Below are 22,768 nucleotides of genomic sequence, written 5' to 3'. Positions count from 1 at the left end.
TAATGGTTACTTAATGTTTAATCAAATAATGAAGGAACATTCATTACATCAAATGAAAGAAACACATTTTAGATGTTTTAGGATTTCCAATCTGGGGTCCAGGCTATCCCAAGTCGTTGTCTGTTCTGAGGTTGTCAAAATTAGATCTGCACATATGAACATGGATCATTATGACTTACTGACTGGATGCTTGTGGGGGGGGGGACTAAAGTCATGGACAGGTGATGATAAAGTCCTCAGACACACACTCATCCTCATATTTGGTTTAGGAAAAATAATTGGGAACCACTGTCAGTCCACTTAAGCTGTTTGTTTTTTTAATAGTTTGTCTTTTATAGTGCATGAAATGCCACTGCTACTAAATCACTCTCCAAGTTCTCAGTTATGAAGTCTGTGTCTGTATACTCAGGTCTCTCTAAACTCCTGACTCTTAAACCTTTCAAAACAAACACTACCTTCTTTGTGAGCTCTTTGATGATGGCCTGCAATCTGGACTGAAAGCCTGAGGCTTTATGCTACACAGTTACTATCTGCCAGCTCCTCTCAGGCATCAGGTCAGTGTGCCTGTCAGCACAATTACATTGGAAATCTGCCAACAAGGACTGTTCTTTTAGAGGTTTAACGTGCTATATGATGGATGAGCATTATTTCAGTTAGGCCTAAACTCTGAAACTATTTCATTAGTACTAATTAAATGATGGGATGCTGACTGCTTAAGGACTGTAATAATATCTTTTCTTCCCTTTTACTACTGCAAGGTGAATGCAACAGACACATAATGAAAGCATTCCTAATATTGTATACAGCCTGTGTGTTTGTAAGTTACAAAGATATGGTTGTGAGTAGACAGATTGTTGCTCAATCTGCAGTCAAGATGGCATGCAGGGCTGGATGTGACATTGCCAAGAGAGAAATGCCCACTAGTAAACAGTCCTGGCCAAATCCTGCCTGCCTTATGTGTCATTAACAGTATATTTACTTGGACTTGGACTTGAAAATGATGTTGTCATCTACTCATGTCTGCCTGCTATAACAATGGCGTGGGATCAATTCGTTGCACATTTCAAGTAGTGCTGTCAGCATTTACTAGATAATCGTGATTAATTAAGATCTGGAATGGATGCATTCATTATTTTTCTTTAAACTCAGGCTACATTGTCCCCCAGCACATCATCGACAAGCCTCCAGTGTCTCCCTGCAGTCTCGTCGACTGAAAAGACAACTCCGCTACAAGTTTGCATGTCTCATATCACTTTAAAAAAAACTCCAGAACAGCTCAGCTGGAGAGTCAAAAGTAATATTCACCTTATGACATCCAGCGTTTCTCTTTTTCTACCATTCACTGTTTATTATTTAGTTTTTCATCTGTTAAAGTTCCTCTTACGTAGTTACTGTTACTGCTTTGCTCTACCAAAAGGTAATAATTTTATTTCAAAATAAAAGCAGGGTTGAATTTATTCAGCAAGTTAAGTACTTAAGAAATAAGAAATAAAAGCCTGACAATTTAGATTTTTAAATTTCAAATAATGGCATTTTAAACACAACATTGGAAATGTGATTAATTAGGGTGACAAAATGTAAGTCTATGACAGCCCTAATTTCAGGATAGCTGCAAAGTGCCACAGACGGAGGCAGGGCATAAAGGAATTTAAATACCAGTTTAAAATAGAAGCTGTTGCCATTTTCAAAGCTTAATAGATTCTTTTCTACACTGTGACAGTAATTTACCTTGATTGTGACAGTAAACATTAACAGGCATTTTATGGAATGATGACGATTGTTTTCTTTTTCTCTTTGCACCTGCACCGGTGCTATGAACTCTCATTGTGTACTCACATGGAATGTCTGTGTGCCATGGAAACGGCACCCTAAGTTGCTTGTTTTTGTTCGGGGGAATGGATTTCATTAGCCGATGCTTACCGACCTTAACACATGTAGTGGTGGGTTGCTGGTTCTCATTAGAAACTGACATTTGCCCAGAGCTGTTTGAAAGATCAAATAAATGGCCTTCAAAGATCCCTGGTGGATTTAAGTAGGATGTGTCCCTACGGGGCCTAGAATCAAGGATTTTCACATAATTTTAATCGTAACAAGACTTTAACGATATAGTTGTCTTCATACATTTACATAACATCAACCAAATTATACATCACTGGGTTTGTGATTTGTAAAATTAAGAAACCTCTGAGTCAAAAAAAAGGTCAACATTTCTCACAAAACAATTTTACTGAAATGGGTCAAATCACAAACAGCTCCATATTATTTTGTATGTATCATTAACATTACAACAGGAAACCTACTTGCCCCAGAAAGAACTTAAAGTACAGTAAAGCAAAGAATCCTATTAGGATTTCTGTTTTCTTTTGATTCTATTTGTGAAAAAAAAAATCTAATCTCCCTGTGGCTCTGAGACACAAATACATAATATGTCACTTAGTTATAGTTAGTAACTGCTTATGTATAAGATATTGTAAGTAATGTGAAAGTAATTGTTTTATCAAGCTTTATTTGATCCCTTTCTTTGAGATTATGGGTTTTATTTCCACTCTGTTGAGGGCCTAATTTGATCAAAAGCTATTTTCCTTGTGTGTTGTCATGGAGCCAGGGAAGAGTAGATTGTGTATTTCTATGGCTGTGTGCTCCAAGTGGAGAGAGAGTGAGTGAGAATCACAAAACATAAAAGTAATGTAAAATATAGAAGTAGAAGATAGTGAACAGCAGAACTCCTGTAGTCAGTGAACTTAAACAAGTGGAAATAAAATTTAAAAAATAATATGTAATTCAGTAATTTAATGCAAACGCACAACAGGAGCAATGGGAGAAGTGTAAAGCTGTGCAGGATGTCGTTTAGATACTAAAGTTCATTCAGACATGCATGCTGAGCCTGCATTCCTTTTTGCAAACAAACATTTCTGTTGATGCTTTTCTATCATAGCATGTTTGTACTGTTACACATGGCATGTAAATGTAAGCCTGTGGGCTGTCGTGTTTTGGAAAGAATAACATAGTGTGACGATGTACATTTCTCTTCCTTGGAAGATTTATGTCACATCAATAAATCAATCTTTATTTGTATAGCGTCAATTAATAGTGTCATCTCAAGACACTTTACAAAAAGCAGGTCCAGGACCTCACTATTTGTCTGTTAACATTAACAAAAGAGCAGGTAACAAGACCATGTTCATCGTTATGTTTACAAACAGCAGGTAAAAGACCTTACTTATTGCTATATTACAGGAGCCCAGCGTAATCCATCACAGCGTAGCAAGAAAAAACTTCCCTTTAGCAGGCATAAATCTTCAGCACACCCGGGCTCATGACGGAACAGCCATCTGCTAAACTGTGCTGGGCTTAAAAATGGGATGGGGGAGATGGGAAAGATTGAAAAAAGAAGGGTAGAATAGGATAGGAAAAAAAAAGGGGGGGGGGGGGCGGGGGGTTGGTTGTTTGGACAGGCCATCCTCATCAACAGTCCCGAGGAACCTAAGAGAGCTCGGGAGTTCCCAGAAAAAGGAGTGGTTAGTAACTGGAATTTAAAGATAGTGACAAGCAGTAATATGGTATGAAAGCAGGGAGACAGAGAAAGGAAGAGAGAAATAAGAGTTCAATGTGCCAGTTCCCCTGGTAGCCTAGGCCTATAGCAACATAACTATGAGCTGGTCTATACCTAAGCCGGCCCTAACTATAAGATTTATCAAAAAGAAACGTTTTAAGTCTGTTCTTGAAAGTTCCTAGTGTGTCTGCCTCCATGACCACGACTGGTAAGCAATTACAGAGGAGCGGTGCCTGATAACTGAAGGCTCTACCTCCCACACATTTAGAAACTGTGGGTACCACGAGCAGGCCTGCATTCTGGGAGTGCAATGTTCTTGACGGGTAGTATGGCACATTTAACTCTTTAAAAAAGGATGGTGCCTGACCGTTTAGAGCTTTGTAGGTGAGAAGAAGGGTTTTAAATTCTATTCTAGATTTTATGGGGAGCCACTGGAGAGAAGCCAATAGCCAATAGGAGTAATGTGGTCCCTTTTCCTAGTTCTAGTCAGTTCACGAGCTGCAGCATTTTGGACAAGCTGAAGGGCCTTTAGAGATTTACCATAACACCCTGCTAAAAGAGAATTACAGTAATCCAACGTTGAGGTAACAAATGCATGAACTAGTTTTTCTGCATCGTGTTGTGACAGGATCTGCCTGATCTTAAGAGAGATATTACGAAGGTGAAAATAAGCTGTCCTTGAAATGTGTTTAATGTGAGAGTTAAAGGACATTTCTACATCAAATAAAACTCCTAAATTCCTAACAGTGGTACTAGAGGCCACGCTGATACCACCAAGGGCTGTTATACTGTCAGAAAACGTCTCTCTTCTTAGGTCCAATCACAATAAGTTCAGTCTGGTCTGAGTTCAGCAACAACACGTTTCTGGTCATCCAGGTCCTGATGTCTTTGAGGCAGGCTTCAAATTTATGTAACTGATTGGTGTCTGATGGCTTCATTAATAGGTATAGCTGAGTATCGTCGGCATAGCAATGAAAATTTATGTTGATTGTTTCCTCAGCATACTATAGAGAAAGCATATATTATGGAAAAAGAATCAGTCCAAGTACTGATCCTTGACACACCATGGCTAACTTAGGTGTGCAAAGAGGACTCATCATGAACATGCACAAACTGTCTGATAAATAGGATTTAAATTATCCCAAAGCCGTCCCTGTAACTCCAAGTAATTGTCTTTGTAATAGGATTTGATGGTCAATCGTGCAAAAAGCAGCACTAAGATCTGACAGGACGAGCACAGATAGAAGTCCACTGTCTGAGGCTAATAGGAGATCATTTGTTACTCTAACTAGTGCAGTCTCAGTGCTATTGTAAACTCTAAATCCCGACTGAAACTCCTCAAATAAACGGTTGTCATTAAGAGTCGCACAACTGATTAGCTGCCACTTTTCCTAGGATCTTTGAGATAAAAGGAAGGTTAGATATAGGTCTATAGTTAGCTAGAGTTCCTGAATCAAGAGTAGGCTTTTTAAGAAGGAGTTTAATTACAGCTACTTTGAATGACTGGTGTACATAACCTGCCACTAAAGATGTACTGATCATATCTAGTATGGAGCTGCTAACTAGGGGAAAGACTTCCTCAAACAACTTGGTTGGGATCAGATCTAAAAGACAGGTTGAAGGTTTAGACGCAGAAATAATCCAGTTTAAGTTAATTGGAGAAAAACAGTATCAGAAGTATCAGAATTTGGAATTGTTTCTGCTGTATCCGAATTATAGGAAGAATCTGTAAAGGTACTAAATTACTTTTTTTTGTCATTAATGTTTAGAATTTTATCATTAAAAAAGCTCATGAAATTGTTGCTGCTGAGGGCTAAATGAATACATGGTTCAATGGAGCTATAACTCTCTGTCAGCCTGGCTACTGTGCTGAAAAGGTATCTAGGATTTTTTTTATTTTCTTTAATAAAAGACAAGTAATAGGCAGTGCGAGCATGTCGTAGAGCTTTCACATATTTATTATGACTATCTTGCCAGATTAAACGAGATTCTTTCGTTTTGGTGGAGCACCACATTCTTTCAAATTTACATGACGTTAGTTTTAGAGTACGGGTTTCTGAGTTATGGAACTAATCTCTGTTGTTTGATTACCTTCTGTTTTAGGGGGGCGATTGAATCCAGAGTAACTCTCAGTGAATCCACAAACTGATCCAGCTAAGAGGAACTAAAATTATTATAAGAGATTTCAACTTGGTTAAAGCATGGTACTGAATCAAAAGCATCTAAAATAGCTTCCTTAAATTTAGCTATAGCACTATCAGATAAACTTCTAAAGAAGACTTTTTTATGAAGCAGAGTTAATGCTGGTAAGAAGAAGTCAAACGTTACTAAAGAATGATCAGTTCTTCATTTTAATATCAGAGGTTGCCAGGTAATTAAGTAAGCCACTAATATTAACAAAAATCAAAAGACGTTATAGAACAGAATTTCAGGGTGTTTGTCATCCAATCAACATTTCACAGAAATGTAATTGTAGCAGAGAGGAGCATTTGTTTCCTCTGTTTCTCTGGCAGCATGCCAGTGATGTCTAACCTTTTGTGTCGTGACGAGGTCAGGCCTGCTTCTTGCTTTTTTAGATAAAGGCACTGTGACGTTGCGTTTCAGTATGCTTGAAGCCTTTAGGGGGTGACTAGACAGCAGCTTCAAAAAAGATGCCTACTTTTTCTTAAACCTTTTCAAAAAGGTGACACTGATGGATTCATTGTGATAAAATATGGTGACGAATCAGACTGTTGATTTGCTTAAACACTTCAGGCTTTTCTGTCTCATTACAGTATCTGCTTTCTTTATTACTTCTTGAACAAACATCTGTGATTGTAACGTAACAATCAATCCACCAACCTTTACAGCGCATGACTACCGTCTCTTCGCCAATCCGTCGCTGCGTCAATGTGTCTGTCAATCTCACGCTACATCCTCTCCCCACTCGTGAACGAGACCTTGAGATACTTAAACTCCTCTATCTGGGGGAAAGGACTCCCTACTGACCCAGAGAGGGCAAGCCACCTTTTTCCAGTCGAGAACCATGGCCTCAGATTTAGAGATGCTGATCTTCATCCAAGCTGTCTCACACTCGGCTGAAAACCGTCTCAGTGTGCACTACAGGTTCAGGTTCAATGGAGCCAACAGGACCACACATCCGCAAAAAGCAGAGACGAGGTCCAGTGGTCCCAAAACTGGACCCCCTCCTGCCCCTGACTACACCTGGAGATTCTGTCCATAAAAATTGAACAGAACCGGTGACAAAGGGCGGTCCTGCCGGGACCCACCGGGAACAGGTCCGACTTACTGCCCGCAATGCGAAGCAGACTCCTGCTCTGGTGATACAGGGACCCAATACACCCCGAGCACCCATGGGAGTATGGGGGTGCTAATATAATCATGTATAGTGTGTGATCATGATTTGACTTGACTTGGCTAATAAAGAACAGAAAACACCAGTCAGTCCTATCAGAGCCGTATAAACGTCCAAACTCGTGTACATTATTTCAGTCAGTGTGCTTATTAACTCGCCAGGGGTTTTAAGTGAGAGGGGACCATGCTGACATCTTCACCTTGTCGAGTCCATTAAACTTTACAGTGCTGGTTCATTGGAGTCTCAATGAACCAGCTAATTTTGTTGAAGAGTTGAAAGCCCTCTGCTTGATTCATGTATCATTAGGAAAGATTTGAATCCAGTTTTTCTTGCATGGGGTGTAATAGATGCACAAAATATTAAAGTAGCATCTTTTAATGATTCTACACAGCATCCATTTATAGCTGTTGAGAGACGTGTTATGAAACAAAGAGCTTTTATTTCAGTATATTCTTTTATGTTTTACACTCAATTGCTGTAGGGCGACAGTCTGCCAGGTAACATCCTGAATACGAGGGGCCCTTCAGCAAGGCATCGAACCCCCAACTGTTCATGCGCCCCCTACTTTGACACCTTTCGTGCTGTTTATTTTTTTGATTAAATTAAAAGTGAAACGACCATGTCATTGCTTTATATGTCATACAGAATTCAAGATGCGAAACATCTTTATAAATAAAAAATATGGTTAGTTTTCGTCTATAATGCAAGAGGCTGTAATGGTTCAGTGTGAAGCTATCACTCCTCATTTCAGTTGGACTAATAATAAAAACACATCTGCTCGATATCCTTTTCAACAGGTCATTGAAACAACATTCACCATTCACCAACACTGATCTTAGATGAATATCTCCCTCCACCCATGCTAGTGTAATAACATCTATAATAGCCTGCATAGGGCTCAGCTCTTTGATTCAGATAATCCCAGAATTCACCAGAAGGGCTCCGAGCCCTTTAGAGGCCATCTTCACATAACCTCACTGTTATCTGTAATTGTGCGGCAGTGAGGTATGGATGATTCACACAGCTCAACGACCTACACAGCTGACCTTTGAGTTGGCCTGGATCACTGTCAGTGTCTTCTCTAGCAGATGTCAGCTGACGAGCAGTTTAGCAAAAAAAAACCAATATGTTTAGCATATTGAAAAACAATCACCATTTAACTTGTGCTGCCTTACAAAAGAAATTCAAATCTGAAACAGCCATTCATCTTTTCACAATGGAGTCTAGCACAGTCATTAAAAACTACAAACATTTTCTGTTTCCCCAAGAAGACGACAATCAATCGTTAGTGATTTAACTTCCTTGAAGCCAATGAGCAACTTTTTAATCTTTTCAATCGCAAGACTCTTTGTCTCACCCTCATTAGCCACAACACAATGGTCATATTAGATCATCCACTTCATCTACATCTTATCCTCAACTAACAGACTCACAAAGGGAACAAAAGAAGTTGCTGAATGGGCTTTCAATATGTTGTGTTATAATTTAGAGGTGTATTGTAGAATATTGCCTAATATTGGACTGTTCTGTCAGGCTGTGTATGCAAAATACACATTCAGGACGCAAACCAGGTCCTGGTGATACATGAAATATGGAGAAAAGGACATTTCTGAATGAATTTTGTGGATATTAATAGGCAACATTTTCTTACATTAAATAGATGCATAAACAGCCTCTCTTCTTCTGAGCTTTATGATTGCCACAGAGAAAATGCAGACTTGCTTTGTCTTACCAACAGTAAAAGGAAGCGATGTTAAGATGCCTTTCATTTATATTTGTATATTTTTTGCATCGGAAATTTTATATTTGCACAATACTTCTGATGGAGGTTTTTATTTTTCATGTAATTTCATTTGTTCTGGTCACTTCTGCCTGTCATCTTAATGGTTTCTGTTAACATTAAGCAAAGTTTTCCCTTTAACTTCTGTCAGTTCAGGTCAAACATGTGGCTGTTTTGTGCTTTTTTAACAAAAACAAGCAAATATCACTTATTGCTATAATACAGGAGTAATATCTATTTATTTTCTTCTTTCTAAAATATAAATGGTATGTGCCTATTTACATCAGAAAGAGAAAGAGCTTATAAGGTCACCATTATGCTGGAAAGAAAGACTGAGACTGCAAGTGAAAGCTCTGTTTGTGAGAATGAGACGAGGCAAGTCAGAATAAGTGAGTGGAAATGGGACTGTGTATGAAAAAGTGTGAAGTAGAGGGAGAAATGATTCCTTTTAAAAGACTGAGGTAGGATTCCATTACATTTTCCATGTGCTTTGAATTCAGAGTACTGAGCTCAAGGTTAGTAGTGATCCTGGGGTTATCTACATTCCCCTGTCCTGTCAAAGTAGTTCCTCTGATTGAGTTATGAGCTGCACTGCTATGAGAGATGCAGAACATTTGAGAGAAAATAAAGCGTGTTGTTGTTTCGCATAATCTTCTGTCAGGGTGCGATCTTGACTGCATCGAAAGGACAGGGTACAAAAGGATTTTTGTATACAGAGGCAACACAATCAGTGCGCTTTAATGATTGTCTTTGGTTCTCTTTCTGTTCATCACTTACTCATGACAAACAATACAGCAGGGCTTTATGTATGCATCACATTGATTCTTCTTTCTTTCTGCTGAACGAAAAATGTCATATTCCCAAGGCTGTTTTTCCAGCCTTATTACTGAATAAATAAAAGACTGAACATATATCGTAATACCTGTGGCTCCTTGAGGCTGTAGTCCCAGCTGCTTTCGAGATTGTTCAAATTAATGGGACTGAACATTTTAAGTTTTGCCTGAGGGTGCTGTTCATTAAACATTGACGTAATCAGTATCTAAATGAAGGATGTTCCTCTTTGGAGTTTTGATTTAGCACATCAGGCCCTGTTTTGCTTTTGCAAATGAAGCTGTTATATTTCTGAAACAGGGTGCACTAACATGTCATTTTGGTAGGAAGTAAATGTCAGTAAGTATGGAAGCTGGCCTACAAATCATGCTTAAAAAAAACTATTTTTTATTTGTAATCAAGGTTTTTTTTACTGGTGCAGTGAGTTAATATAACAATTACATGCTACCCGTAATCTGTAGACGTTAATATTGTGAATATGATGGACTCATGTGAGCATAAGCTTTCAATCATAAACTTTATATATTATTTTGCTGGACTGATTTAGCCCCTCACAGAAAGGTTGGTGGTCTGTTTCCTGTCTGAACTGGGACCATTGCCGTCAGCTTCCTCCCACAGTCCAAAAACGTGCTTGTTAAGTCAACTTGCTCTAGAATTGAGTGACCGTGGTTATCTGTATGGTCTCTCTGTGTTGACAATTGTCACTGTCTTCGAATGACAGTGGTGATTGGCTTGAGCCCTCGTGACCCAGAATAGAATAAGCAATGTAGATAATTGATGGATATCAAAAGTATACATAAAAAATCAATAAAATCGCTTATTGTTTATAATATGCAACATTGTCCTTATCACAAGTGATCCTTACACCAGGGGAGACCATGATAAATAGGAGCTTCAGTCAAATCGAGCCTGTAGTGGGAAGTGGGTTTGTCTTAATTACACTCATTAACAAACAGGCAGGCCTCCTTGTTTGCAGTGAACCAGAAATCAAGGGAAGATCTACAGTATTTCTCTGTCTATGAAGCCTTTATTTCTTACAGTTTTCTTCCCCAAATATCCAGCAGGGTAGTGGGATGGTTGATCGAGCCCCGATATGAAGGCTGATGTAAGAAATACAGTCTGCTATTTTAAGGCTGACAGCGAAGCATGGGGCAGTGTGGAATTAACACACATCTGAGTCACTTGTATTTCCACTTAAATGCACACGTTTTATGACAGGCACCATTTGCTTGTGTAAACTGTTTCCTTTTAACGTTCTCATTCACAAGAACATGAATAAATCTGGGTTTGTATCAATGAAAGTTTTAAATGAAAGTGAAAGTTTGGTTCTAACATACATACTTAAAAATTTTTCTCAAACCTTGGCACAGTACAATCACCTTGAACAGATATATGACAGCTTTAGCTTATTAATGTTTTCACAAGAAGAATTAATTTACATTAGACCCTGGTCTTTTGTCCCCGGAGGGTTAAGTTTTCTTTAAACGGGCCACGGGATATGTTAATGCAGGCTTTTATATGTACATTAACAGAACCATGTCAACATAACTATTTTTATTAATATATTCTTTTGGCAGACATTTGTCAGGGCCTTTAAATGCAAAGATGTTAGGTGTCCATTATGTATCTGGATAGAAAATGAATTTGGTGTGATTATCTTCCACATTCGTCTGGTCCAGGTCTGCGAAGTGGGCAATATTGTGCATATAGTGCAAGATTGTTTCTAGCTTCTTAAGATGTGTGCTTCTTTATGTTGCTGTTGATAACTAAATGTGCACTTTAAGGTGAAAGTATGCCTTAATCTTGTTGTACTATGTATGATGCATAAACTTTTATAAACAGATGTAGTCTCAGTGACGTCACCCATTGGTTACTGAAAGGGAATTTGGAAGCTCATAAATGGCGGTTGCCATATTTAGAATACTCTCTCAAACTGACATTTGGTCAACATAGAAATAGTGGAGGAATGTTGCTGTGGCGGCGATGAAGCCTCCTCTGGAACAGCATCAATGTGCTAGCATGCAGTCATATCAGTAATACCCCTAATTACGCATCTTATCCCTCGTAAAATCAAAACAGTTGACTTGTAAAAAATTCTGCCACCGCACAGAGTGTGCCCCTAAATAACTATTCAGAGTGATGGTAGTTCAAAGGTGATTTTTGCGCCTTTGCGAAGCATTTATTTCTGCTGCAAAAATAGGTACGTTAACATGGAGTGTGAAAAAGACTCACAGGGCTTTAAGTGGACACTCAAGGTCTATTCAGTTCTATTCTTTTTATTGAGCACCTCTTATTTTTCTGTCTTCTTCCTTTACAGATTTTGGCAAATATCATCATCTTCATGTGTGGCAATATGGCGGGGGCGTACCACAAGCACCTCATGGAGTTGGCCCTGAAACAGACTTATCACGACACCTGCAACTGCATCAAGTCCCCGATTAAACTGGAGTTTGAGAAGAGACAGCAGGTGAAGTTGTAAATACGTCTTATGACCATTGACACAGAGAAAGTTAGGCAGACAGGCAGTGATTGAGTACGTGGAGGATTTTTGCTGGTGAGAATGATGATGTTGATTATTATAATTATGGGAGTCAATTTGTGTACAAATGAGGCTTGGATTATGTAAAACGAATTGGGCGAATGTGGAGGGAACAGTGATGATAATTATTATGATGAAAAAAACGAGACCAACATAATGACACACCCACGACTCAAGGGCTAATAATTAATCCTGAGGAAAATAACTGATTGTGATTCACAAGTTTTCTTGTCTTTTTCTTATTCATGTCACTGTGTTCTCTCTCATGTCACACATTTATCATTGATCTGCAGACTGTATACAGAATGCTATCTGAAATGTGTTAGTGGACTATATTTAGCTCTTCACATTGCTGTCAGTGGTTGGTGCTTCTGTATGAGGAGGGAACGAGTCCACAGAGGATTCATGTCCTGAGTTTGGTTTTACAGAATGTGGTAACTGTTAATGACCTCAGTAAGTGTGATGAGTCCCTGGGGCATCCTGCATGTGCTAAATCCTCTGCAGTAAACGCTCTTTAGCACCCTGTGACTGCTGCCGGAAATCTGTGCTGTTGATTCAAATGTGATGATGTCTTTTTTTCATTGAGTTTCACCATCTGAATCACTTTACACTGGTATTTTGACGTGTTTTTTTCCTAGCACTGTAATCTTAATGACAGCGATTGGCTTTGATTCAGCTTCAGGCATTAAAGGGATTTATCCTTTACAATACTTTCAGTTAACATGAGGGGAACCAACAGCATTCTTAACAGTGCTTTTGGACGTGTATAATATCTCGGAAAATAAAGATGAAAAAACTGCGCTAATACTGTAATACTGTCAGTTCACATGACAAATAAACAAAGAAAATAGTATATTGTTGTTTTAAGTAACTACATCTATCAAGTAGATCAAGTTTAGTTAATAAAACATAGGAATGTCAAACAATTAATTATTTTAATCTTCTTTTAAATTCTTGATTTTAAAAGTATATTGAGATTAATCAAATGTTATTTTAAATCCATCTTGAAGTCCTCATTAACAATGTAAAGTAAGTCTTACCAGCATCTTCTTCTAGGAATAACCTGAATGCAAATAAATACACTTCATGACTTTGAAATTGATTTTAGAAAGTGCGGTGGTTTAAAAACTTCACTTAGAGGTAGGAGATTTTGTGACACATAGGTTTGTGTTTTTTTTTTTTCACAATTCTGTGACACATGTATAAGAGAATATGTAGGAGAATATGTAAAAAAAAAAAAAAAAAGAAAAGATTTCACTGATGTCCGCTAATCCTAAGGTAGCATGCAACAGTATTTTCATTTTTTAGCAGTTCCAGTTGCGTTAAAAACTCACTGAGCAAGCACAATAGTTAAATACTCAATGTTGTTAGTCCACAGGATTGTGGTGATTCACAATCTCCAAAATAGTGCTCTGCTGGCTTTAGTGATGCGGTTGCCTGCAGACATCACTCTGATTAATTATACGAGTATGCTTAGCTCGGAGGTGGTAACTCCAACTCAAAGTATTTTGATAATATTTTTATTCCATTTGACACAAGAGGCATTCAACGTTTTGTTTTTTAACCAAGCTGTGTGGGGGGTTGTTTTTAAAAGCATATTGTTGTTGTTTCTGCAACAGCAGGAAGATGCTGCATCAGAAAGGGACTAAAGGGAGCTTATATAATGCTCTGAAGGGGACACAGTAGAACTTGATTAACTCCAGAAAAAAAAGAGAAAAAAAAGAAGCGTAAATCTTGGACCCAGCTAGCTTCTGAATACAGCTGTCCAAGTTGTAGCTCTTGACAAGTTACGTTGTCAGATAAGGGGGGTGAAACCAGCTGTTGTTGTGAACAACCAGGGGTGGGGCTGGTTATCCCTATGGGTGAATCCTGCTTGTGTTGTTAGAACTGTCATGAGTGGATCTGATAATGCCTCAGGTTGAGCATCCCGCAGCAGCCCCGGAGTACTGCTGCGGTCGAGACAGATGGTTGTAACTGTGCAGAGAAACATTCCTCTAAGGCGCTCATAATGTATGCTGTTTGCTACATGCTTTTATCCAAAGTGCTCTGCAGTACAGTGAGTGGATACATTTTCAGTATGAGTGGTCCAAGGGGGGCTATGTGAATTCATCATAAACTCAGTTTTTGGCCAGTGTTAGCAACCACCACAGACCTCTACTTATGTACAATTCTCTGAGCTCCAGTAAAGCTAAGAGTTTATAATCAGTGGTGCAAAACCTGTCAAGTTCAGGGTGACATTGGTTTAATTAAGTGTTTCCTTGACTCCTGAACTTGTCCTAACCATGAGAGGAATTGTATTTGCTCATTACTGAGCTGGTTGAATAAAACCTACAGCAGCCTCCAAGAAAGAACTGACTGAAAGTTAAGTTTTCCTTTGATTGTTGAGTCTGTCTTCTGCTGGCTGCCAGTGAAATAATGAGCAGTGTATGATTTTACTTTGAGTCACAGAAAAGTCAACCTCACATAATGTAGTGTCCAATTAACCTTGACTTAGTGCTTTGAGCTTTCACTGACTCTCTCGACACGCTGATGATAGGAAGCGACGAAAAAGTGTCAGCAGAATTTTTTTTTTTTTAATTTGCTAAAAAAACCAAAAACTTGTTCAATACTGTATGGTACTTCTTTGTTCCTGTAATTTAACTTCAATAACGTTTTCCAAACCTCTGTTTGCTGCCTGAATCTTGTTTCATTAATAAAGATTTGCCCTTTTTTTGCATCTGCATTACTTGACATGACTTTACAATTAGTGGCAATTCTGTAAAAAAAAAAAAACTCTGAGCCTCAACTATTTAACTAACTCTTAGTTGTATTTTTACTGCCATCTAAAATGACATGTTTTCCTATAAGAATCCTTTTCCTATGTATTTTTATTGTAAATGTAATACCCTGTTTGTTTTCTTTAATAACCCTGCATCTGTCTGCTTCCTATCTTCTGTCTGTAATGCCATTAGGAACGTCTCCTGCTGTCTCTGCTGCCGGCTCATATTGCTCGGGTGATGAAAGCTGAGATCATCCAGAGACTGAAGGGTCCAAACTTCGGCCAGATGGAGAACACAAACAATTTTCACAACCTCTATGTCCAGAGACACACTAACGTCAGGCAAGTATTCTTTATATTTTTATAAACCACAAATACTAAAAAGCAGTACTTTATTATACTTGTAAGGCAAAAATGACAGTGACAGATAATGCACATGTGCCTTTATATAAATATGAACACATAACACTGCTGTTGTTTTTATGAATGGTTTTGGAGAACACAGTTGCTTATAACTTAGCTTTTAAGACCCACTATATTTCATCACATTGATTAATTAATATGTGTCCATTCTCTAGTATACTGTATGCTGACATTGTGGGATTCACACGGCTGGCCAGTGACTGCTCACCTGGAGAGCTGGTCCACATGCTGAATGAGCTGTTTGGCAAATTTGATCAAATTGCCAAGGTAAACAATTCATTACTCAACTCTGTAACAAGGCCAGCAATGTGATAACTGCTTTTTCTGTCACAGGCTGTATTAAAAAAAAAAGGGTTTTTTTAATTATTATTTTATGCTCATTTTAATGAGGCAGATTTAAGCCAACATTTGCTGCTTCAAAAAATTATTTCAAAATAATTATGTTTTATGTATATATGATTTTTATCAAAGAGCCTCGCAAACCGTCAATTAAAAAGCCCTCTGTTTGACCCTGTATGTCTGATTCAGTTTCAACTGTCTATTCGTAGGAAAACGAATGTATGCGGATCAAAATCCTCGGTGACTGTTACTACTGTGTGTCCGGTCTGCCAGAGTCTCTGCCGAACCATGCAAAGAACTGTGTGAAAATGGGGCTGGACATGTGTGAAGCCATCAAGTAAGTACCAGATGTTTAATGGGACTGCCGGTCTCAATTCTGAAGAGTGTACTTCTCTATCACTTTAAAATGTGTCTTACATATTCATCAAAAGTGCTCCAAGTCTTTAAAGTGAAATAAATTCAATTAATTCAATTCAATTCAAAAAACTTTATTTGTCCTCGGGGGGCAATTCAAAGGGGATAATTAAGCAAATACATTAATTAATTTAATGTAGTTTGTGTTAACTCAGTTTAATCCTGAACACTTGGAAAGGTCTCATTAAACTCTCAGTAACTTTTAAGGACTGTTTTTCAATACCTGCTTTTCAAAGGTTGTTCAGGTATGCCTTCACACACACAGCTTTTCTGACTGAAGCGCCCCTCATCTTAATGATGACAAGTACCTGCTAAGCGTCAGCTCAGATCCCATTAACTTGTGATTGCCAATTAAGCTTCATCAAATGCGAGGTGTTGAGTGTGAGGTCTTATCTCAACTTTACACATCAACGGGAGCAGAAAAAAGGAGGAGGCTGGTAAACAATTAAAGATAAAGACCTTCAATTATACAGTTGAGCTGTCATTTTTTAAATCAGGATCAGGATCTTGTCTTTCCTTTGATTTTTTTTTCTCTCTCCAGCGTTTCATTTGTTTGCGTTCCCAATCAGCAAACATTCCTCTCTTTTCTAACGAGACAAACTTGTGAGGGTAAGGATTTTCATTACAAGGGTTTTCTTTTGGTGTTTGACAGGAAAGTTCGGGATGCGACAGGGGTGGACATCAACATGCGTGTGGGTGTGCATTCTGGGAACGTCCTGTGTGGTGTGATTGGACTCCAAAAATGGCAGTACGACGTTTGGTCACATGATGTAACGCTGGCCAATCACATGGAGGCGGGAGGTGTACCAGGGTGAGTTAACGGGAAGTAATCCACAAGCACTTTTTCACCTTTGCACAAGGTTACATAACAACGGTGTTTTTTTTTGTGATACCTTGAGTCTGCATCAATTTGTCTTTTCTTAAAGATGAATACCCTAATATACGGCTATTATTGTCTTCTTCTTATTGCCAGGCGAGTTCACATCACCTCAGTGACACTGGAGCATCTGAATGGTTCCTATAAGGTGGAAGATGGGGAAGGACAAGAAAGAGACCCTTACCTAAAAGAACATGGAGTGATCACTTATCTTGTCATCAACCCAAAGGTGTCGTCAGTCACATCAAGTAAAAGAATATTGCACTTTGATAAAATGCCACAAAAATAAAAGTTGCACTACTTCCTTGTTTTTTTGTTGTTGTTTTTTTCCAGGTGGAGCGTCGGAGCCCACAGCATCACTACAGACCCAGACAGACACAATACGGATCAAAGATGAGAGCGTCAGTCAGGATGACCCAATACCTGGAGTCCTGGGGAGCAGCCAAGCCCTTCGCCAACCTGCACCACAGAGACAGCATGACTAATGAGAACGGGAAGATCAGCACTGCTGTGTGTGGTTTTATTCTAAACACATGTTGTGATTTTGTGGATGGGGACGCCCGGATGTAGCTTGTAACCCGTCTCTCTCCTCTTACTCTGTGTTTAGGACGTGCCAATGGGGCAATATCAATTCAAGAGACGCTCAGAAAGGCAAGCTGCTCATTTTTCAGCTCCAGCATGATTTTTTTTTTTTTGGCAGGATAATACTCGTGTCTTAACAGTACAGAGACAGACGACAAGATGTTTAATAAGATGAGACTTCTGCCCAAAGCTGTGATGTGGGTGACTACTACTATATAATCCTATATAATCCATTGTGTCTCTTTTCTTTGTAACGCATTAAAGGACAAAGTCTCAGAAGAAACGTTTTGAGGAGGAACTTAACGAAAGGATGATCAGGACCTTTGATGGGATAAATGCACAAAAGTATGGGTCATTTTTAAGATCTATTGATTTATCATTGCATCATTGATAAAACATGATTCACAATGTAGAAATGTTGTAGTTTTTTTTTTTTTTAACTCAGAACCAGTGTCAATTTTAAAGTCTGTTGGGGCCCTAGGCAAAAATCAATTGGGAGGGCCCTTCAACCTCGGCCTCCTACCAGTATTCAGCAGAGCAATGAGAGTGAGTGATGTCAGATTAGGCTGCTTTGTCAGGTTTACAAAATATGCACATTTTCGGAAGCAGCTTTGGGGCCCCAGGCTGTCGCCTGCGTTGCCTGTTGACAAGCAGCGCCTCTGCACACAAGTGCTTTTTTAAGTTAAAGCAAAGAATGCGATAATGTATCTTTTTAATGTAGTGGAAGTGTGACTGAATATCTACCCTTTTTTAAAACCTTGATTGAACATTATTTACACGGATAACTCTTAACCTTCACTGTTATGTATTACCATATTTTAAACCTGTTTATCCTCCTTTTTTTAATTTGGTCTTTACGGGTTAAATATTGTTTTTCCTCTCTTTGCTTCCAGACAGTGGCTCAAGTCTGAGGACATCCAAAGAATATCGTTATTCTTTCACAACAAATCCTTGGAGAAAGAGGTAAGTGAGGTGGTACAAAGAAATTAGAACGTCTTATTGCTGCTGCTCCTTTGCATTAACATGAAGCCTTCTAAATTGAAGGGGCTCTTGTGACGTCTGAGTGCTGAGCTGCAGAGCTTTAGTGTTCATTGTAAAAGGCCTTCTTTTTAATCTTGACCTTCTTCCTCTAATTTCAGTACAGAGCAACAACATTACCAGCCTTCAAATACTACGTCACCTGTGCCTGTTTGATCTTCTTCTGCATTTTTATTGTGCAGATTCTCGTCCTTCCAAAGTACGTGGGCTGTAATTCAGACTTGTATAAGTCTAGCGTCCTGTTTTTTATACAAAAGGCTGTTTGGGACTCATTGTGCTTTATAGATGTCATACAGTTTATAACACATTACCTTGAATTAATTGTGTTATTTTGTGCATTTGTTGGTATTAAAACCGAAATTCCACATGATAATTTAGATGTTGTTGTTTTTTATTTTTAGGACATTTGTCTTGGGAATATCATTTGGAATGGCTTTTCTTATCCTGTCCTTGATTCTCTTCATTTGTTTCATTGGACACTTCTTGGTGAGTTAATGACTCCTCCTGTATTTCATGTGGATCTGCTCAACTTCTAATGTGTGCTTAATGTTTGTCCTCATGTCTTACCAAAGGAACATGAGTGGTCCAAGTGCCCCTCTGGTCAGCTTTACAGGCTCATTTAGTGCCCTTGTTGTTACTTTCACTTCCTCTTTGATTAACTCAAGTGCCACTGTGACACATTTTAATCCTAGCTGAGTGCAGGAAACAGGTGAAGCCTCCTGTACACCACTACTATAGTGGAGGCCTCTGGAGAAAACTATCCTAAGACAGGCATAGATTTATCAATGCACTGCCAATCTCTATCATTCCTCATCGTCATTGTGGTGCGGAGGACTCTCGTACAGCATACGTCATGTATTTGCCTTACAGATATTTAGAATATGATGACTTATTTTGTGGTTTATGCTATCTGAAATGTCAAAAGAGAAGGAAGTCTGGGTTGATTTACTGCGCCTGCGAGCAGTGCGACCCGACGTCAGATAAGCATAAGAAAATAGATGGATGATGGAAATGTTCAAATGATGTAACAAATAAGTCCTTGCTGCCTTTAAATGCCTTCTTCAACCTATCTGCAGCTATTCCCTCTGCAGTTATATCGAGCCTCTTGAAGATAGTCAAGGGCTTCCAGCCCTGCTTCAGCGCTCGTCTGTGTTTAGTAAAACTAAATGAAAAAGAAAAAGAAAACAGAAAAAAAGACAATGCGGGTGGGGGGTGGTAGCGATAAAAAAAGTAATGACTATTAAAACTTTATAGGTGCTCTCTAATTCTGTAACCTCAGGCAAATACAACCTTGTCTTTCCAATTTTCTGTTTTCCTTTTTGTACATGAATCATAGCTGTCTGCCACTTTGCTCCCAAGGGATGTTTCCCAAAGGCTCAAAAACACAACACTTGAAAGCTAAAGTTGACACTCATCTTGCTGCCTTTTGTCAGCTTAATTTGGCATTTCTTCACTTCCTTTTATTGTCCCCTTTTTTCAGATATTGCAGATCGTCTTTCCAAACTTTTTCTGCTGCTAGGGTTTCATAATACAGAATCAGCCCAGTGGTCATGGATACTTTGTGAATAGGAACATTGGAATCCATAGTACAAATGTATTTTATATGATTCACTCGGCACAGTGTAAAAAAACTGTATTTTACTTGCAGGAGCACATTCTGCATCTCATGCCACAAGGGGAAATGAAGAATGAAAAGATTCCTTTTCTCCATTAAAGAGTTTTAGGACAGAAAAACAAGCTTTTCATGAAGAACATAAATATTTTATTGAATGAGTGAATTATTCAATAGGACTTGAATCAGGATATTTTTTTATTACAATCATAAATGAGGACTGTATCATTACAAAGTCGGTCACGATGTCCCCCATGCACTTAATCCCTGAATATTAGAAGTATTTATTCCAAATGATTGCCATACATACTGTCATCTCCTAATGTTACATTTGACATCTGAAAGAGTGGATAACTTAAAGCAGCCAGGAGGTTTCATTTTTAAGGTTTCACTGCAAAACCCCAACATGCTTCACCCTGCCTGGTTCTTTCATCTGCTGTGGCCAAACAAGAGATTCAACTTCCGCCACCTTTCTTGAAGAAACCTTGTCACTGTCGGATGCAGAATGATGGTTTGATTGCTTTAGAAGGTCAAACATGGTATCAGATAAACTGACTTGCATATTCTGCTGATCCTGTTACTGTATAACTTGACATAGTTCACTTATATCCACCCTGACAGATCCTCTTCTGTGTCTTTTCAATGTACCCTTTTCATCAAGTCATGCATATCATTAAGTGCTGGTCTAGAGGTGAAATTGCGCACTAAAAAAAGAAAATATTGTCCCACTGGCTCTACATTTCAACAAGAATCCTGCTGGTGCATGATACATTCTGCCAGCCCTGATTTATTGTATTGTAATGTGCAACCCTGAGCTATTCAAATGTCACAACCACTCAGGCCCACATTCTCGGGAAATTGCTCGAAGATTGCTGTGAATCAAGCAAACAATTTGGACTTTCGGCAACAGGCCGAGGCAGAATACGCTGCAACCTGGGTAGATATTATCCTTGCACCGATGAAAATTTAGAATATGAATATTTTAAAATCATTATGTATTGGCTGTTTAAATAAAGGGGCATGATTGCACATTGTGTACTTGGCTTACAAAAACAGCTAAGCAATGATCTAATTGTAAAGCAGGAGGTTGAAGCCAGCGAGACAACAACCCTTAGTTTTAATAAACATCAGAAAAGTGACATTGCAGACTGAATGTGTTGTGGTGGCTGTATAAATGATTATAGTTGCATCATTTCCCGATGACTGAATCACATGTAGAGCTCTTTTTGTGCCGCTTTTATTTCATGCAGTTTGAAGTATATTGCAGCATGCGTCATTAAGTTAATAGGAAACCTCTTTTCCAGTATTGTATGACTCCAGAAGGGGTGGTTATTGGGAGTTTACAGTAATAGGTGCTTCAGTTGTACTTTCCTTTCAATTTTACAGTAATTTTCTATAGTCAACAGAAATTATCCACTTGTTATTGTGCAAGTATCTCATAATATGCATGTCCCTGCCATAATTATTTTTCACATGATTTTTTTTCATCGGGTGTGTGTGTGTGTGTGTGTGTGTGTGTGTGTGTGTGTGTGTGTGTGTGTGTGTGTGTGTGTTTGATCACATCTGCAGTCTGTATTATCTAAATCATGATGTTCTACTTGGAGTAATATATTCCTGTCTTTGTGTGTGTGTGTGTGTGTGTGTGTGTGTGTGTGTGTGTCTGCAGCACTGCAGTAAAAGTGCCTCCACTTCTTGGATGTGGCTGCTGAGGTCATCAGTCATTATTGCCAACAAGCCATGGCCCCGCATCACTCTCACCATGACGACCACAGCTCTAATACTCATAATGGCCGTCTTCAACATGGTAAGCTTTTATGTGCAGGTACTGTGGGATGGGAAGGACACCAATTAGGCTTCATAAGGAATGAAGAGCTCCAGTTGTTTAGATGCTGGATATTGGATGGTACGAAAGCAGCCTGAATTCACATCACAGAAGAAAGGTCACTAGTGGTTTTAGTAAAAGGGATTTAGGAACTTTAAGGTTATATACTTTCAGTATACTTTCATAATTACTGGTGTATTTCTGAGATATTTTATTAAACAACTTAAATATTGCAGCAGTAAAGAATTAAGGAAAGTAGATATCTATGCTTTTTGTTTGCTTTCTTGGAACACCTGAAATAAACTAGATATATAAATACTCTGGTTTATGCTGGAATTGAATTTTCCTTTTTTTGCCAAACCTTACATCCTTCAGCAAATTTCAAATATTATGGTTCTATACATAACTGTGCACTATTTGCATGAAATGATAACAGACGTTTGTTTATAACAGTTGTCTTTTTCTTTTCTTTTTTTTTAACTTCTCTCCTTCGTCAATTTTGAAGTTCATTCTGTTTTTCTGGAGAGGAAAAAAAAAAAAGATCAAATTAAAAAGGCTTGGTTAAAAGTGAAATAGTACCCCGAGGCAAGTGGAGTGATAAAGCATGGTGTCAGGATCCTGGTTTAGACCTGCACACAAATCGATTTCAGAGATTATAATCTTGTTTTGCGGCTGATCCTGGTCACTTGCTCTGGGCGGAAGAATCACATTAACGTGGCTTTGCTAAATGGGGCAGCCAACCCTCAGTTTATCCTGCAGGTTCACTTTTTAGGACATTATTGAATGGTTGTCACTATTGTCCTCTTATCTAAAGAGACTATTTTCCTACGGCAAATACAGCATAG

General features: G+C 38.6%; 1 protein-coding gene across 1 annotated transcript in view; it reads left to right on the top strand.

Annotated features, from left to right (window-relative positions):
- adcy2a (adenylate cyclase 2a) overlaps positions 1-22,768 on the top strand; it is a 55,731-nt gene that overhangs the window by 19,511 nt on the left and 13,452 nt on the right. Inside the window, exons 4-16 of the mRNA XM_079343756.1 lie at positions 11,837-11,986; positions 15,010-15,158; positions 15,395-15,506; positions 15,788-15,915; positions 16,645-16,803; positions 16,966-17,098; positions 17,203-17,379; positions 17,477-17,520; positions 17,716-17,796; positions 18,345-18,414; positions 18,591-18,688; positions 18,891-18,975; positions 21,768-21,905. Coding sequence (XP_079199882.1) covers positions 11,837-11,986; positions 15,010-15,158; positions 15,395-15,506; positions 15,788-15,915; positions 16,645-16,803; positions 16,966-17,098; positions 17,203-17,379; positions 17,477-17,520; positions 17,716-17,796; positions 18,345-18,414; positions 18,591-18,688; positions 18,891-18,975; positions 21,768-21,905 — 1,524 coding nt within the window. The remainder of the gene's footprint in view (positions 1-11,836; positions 11,987-15,009; positions 15,159-15,394; positions 15,507-15,787; positions 15,916-16,644; positions 16,804-16,965; positions 17,099-17,202; positions 17,380-17,476; positions 17,521-17,715; positions 17,797-18,344; positions 18,415-18,590; positions 18,689-18,890; positions 18,976-21,767; positions 21,906-22,768) is intronic.

This window comes from Symphodus melops (assembly GCF_947650265.1).
Source record: "Symphodus melops genome assembly, chromosome: 5".
Taxonomy (NCBI): Eukaryota; Metazoa; Chordata; class Actinopteri; order Labriformes; family Labridae; genus Symphodus; species Symphodus melops.
Note: the sequence above shows the minus strand (reverse complement) of the source record. Positions and strands in the feature narration are given on the sequence as shown.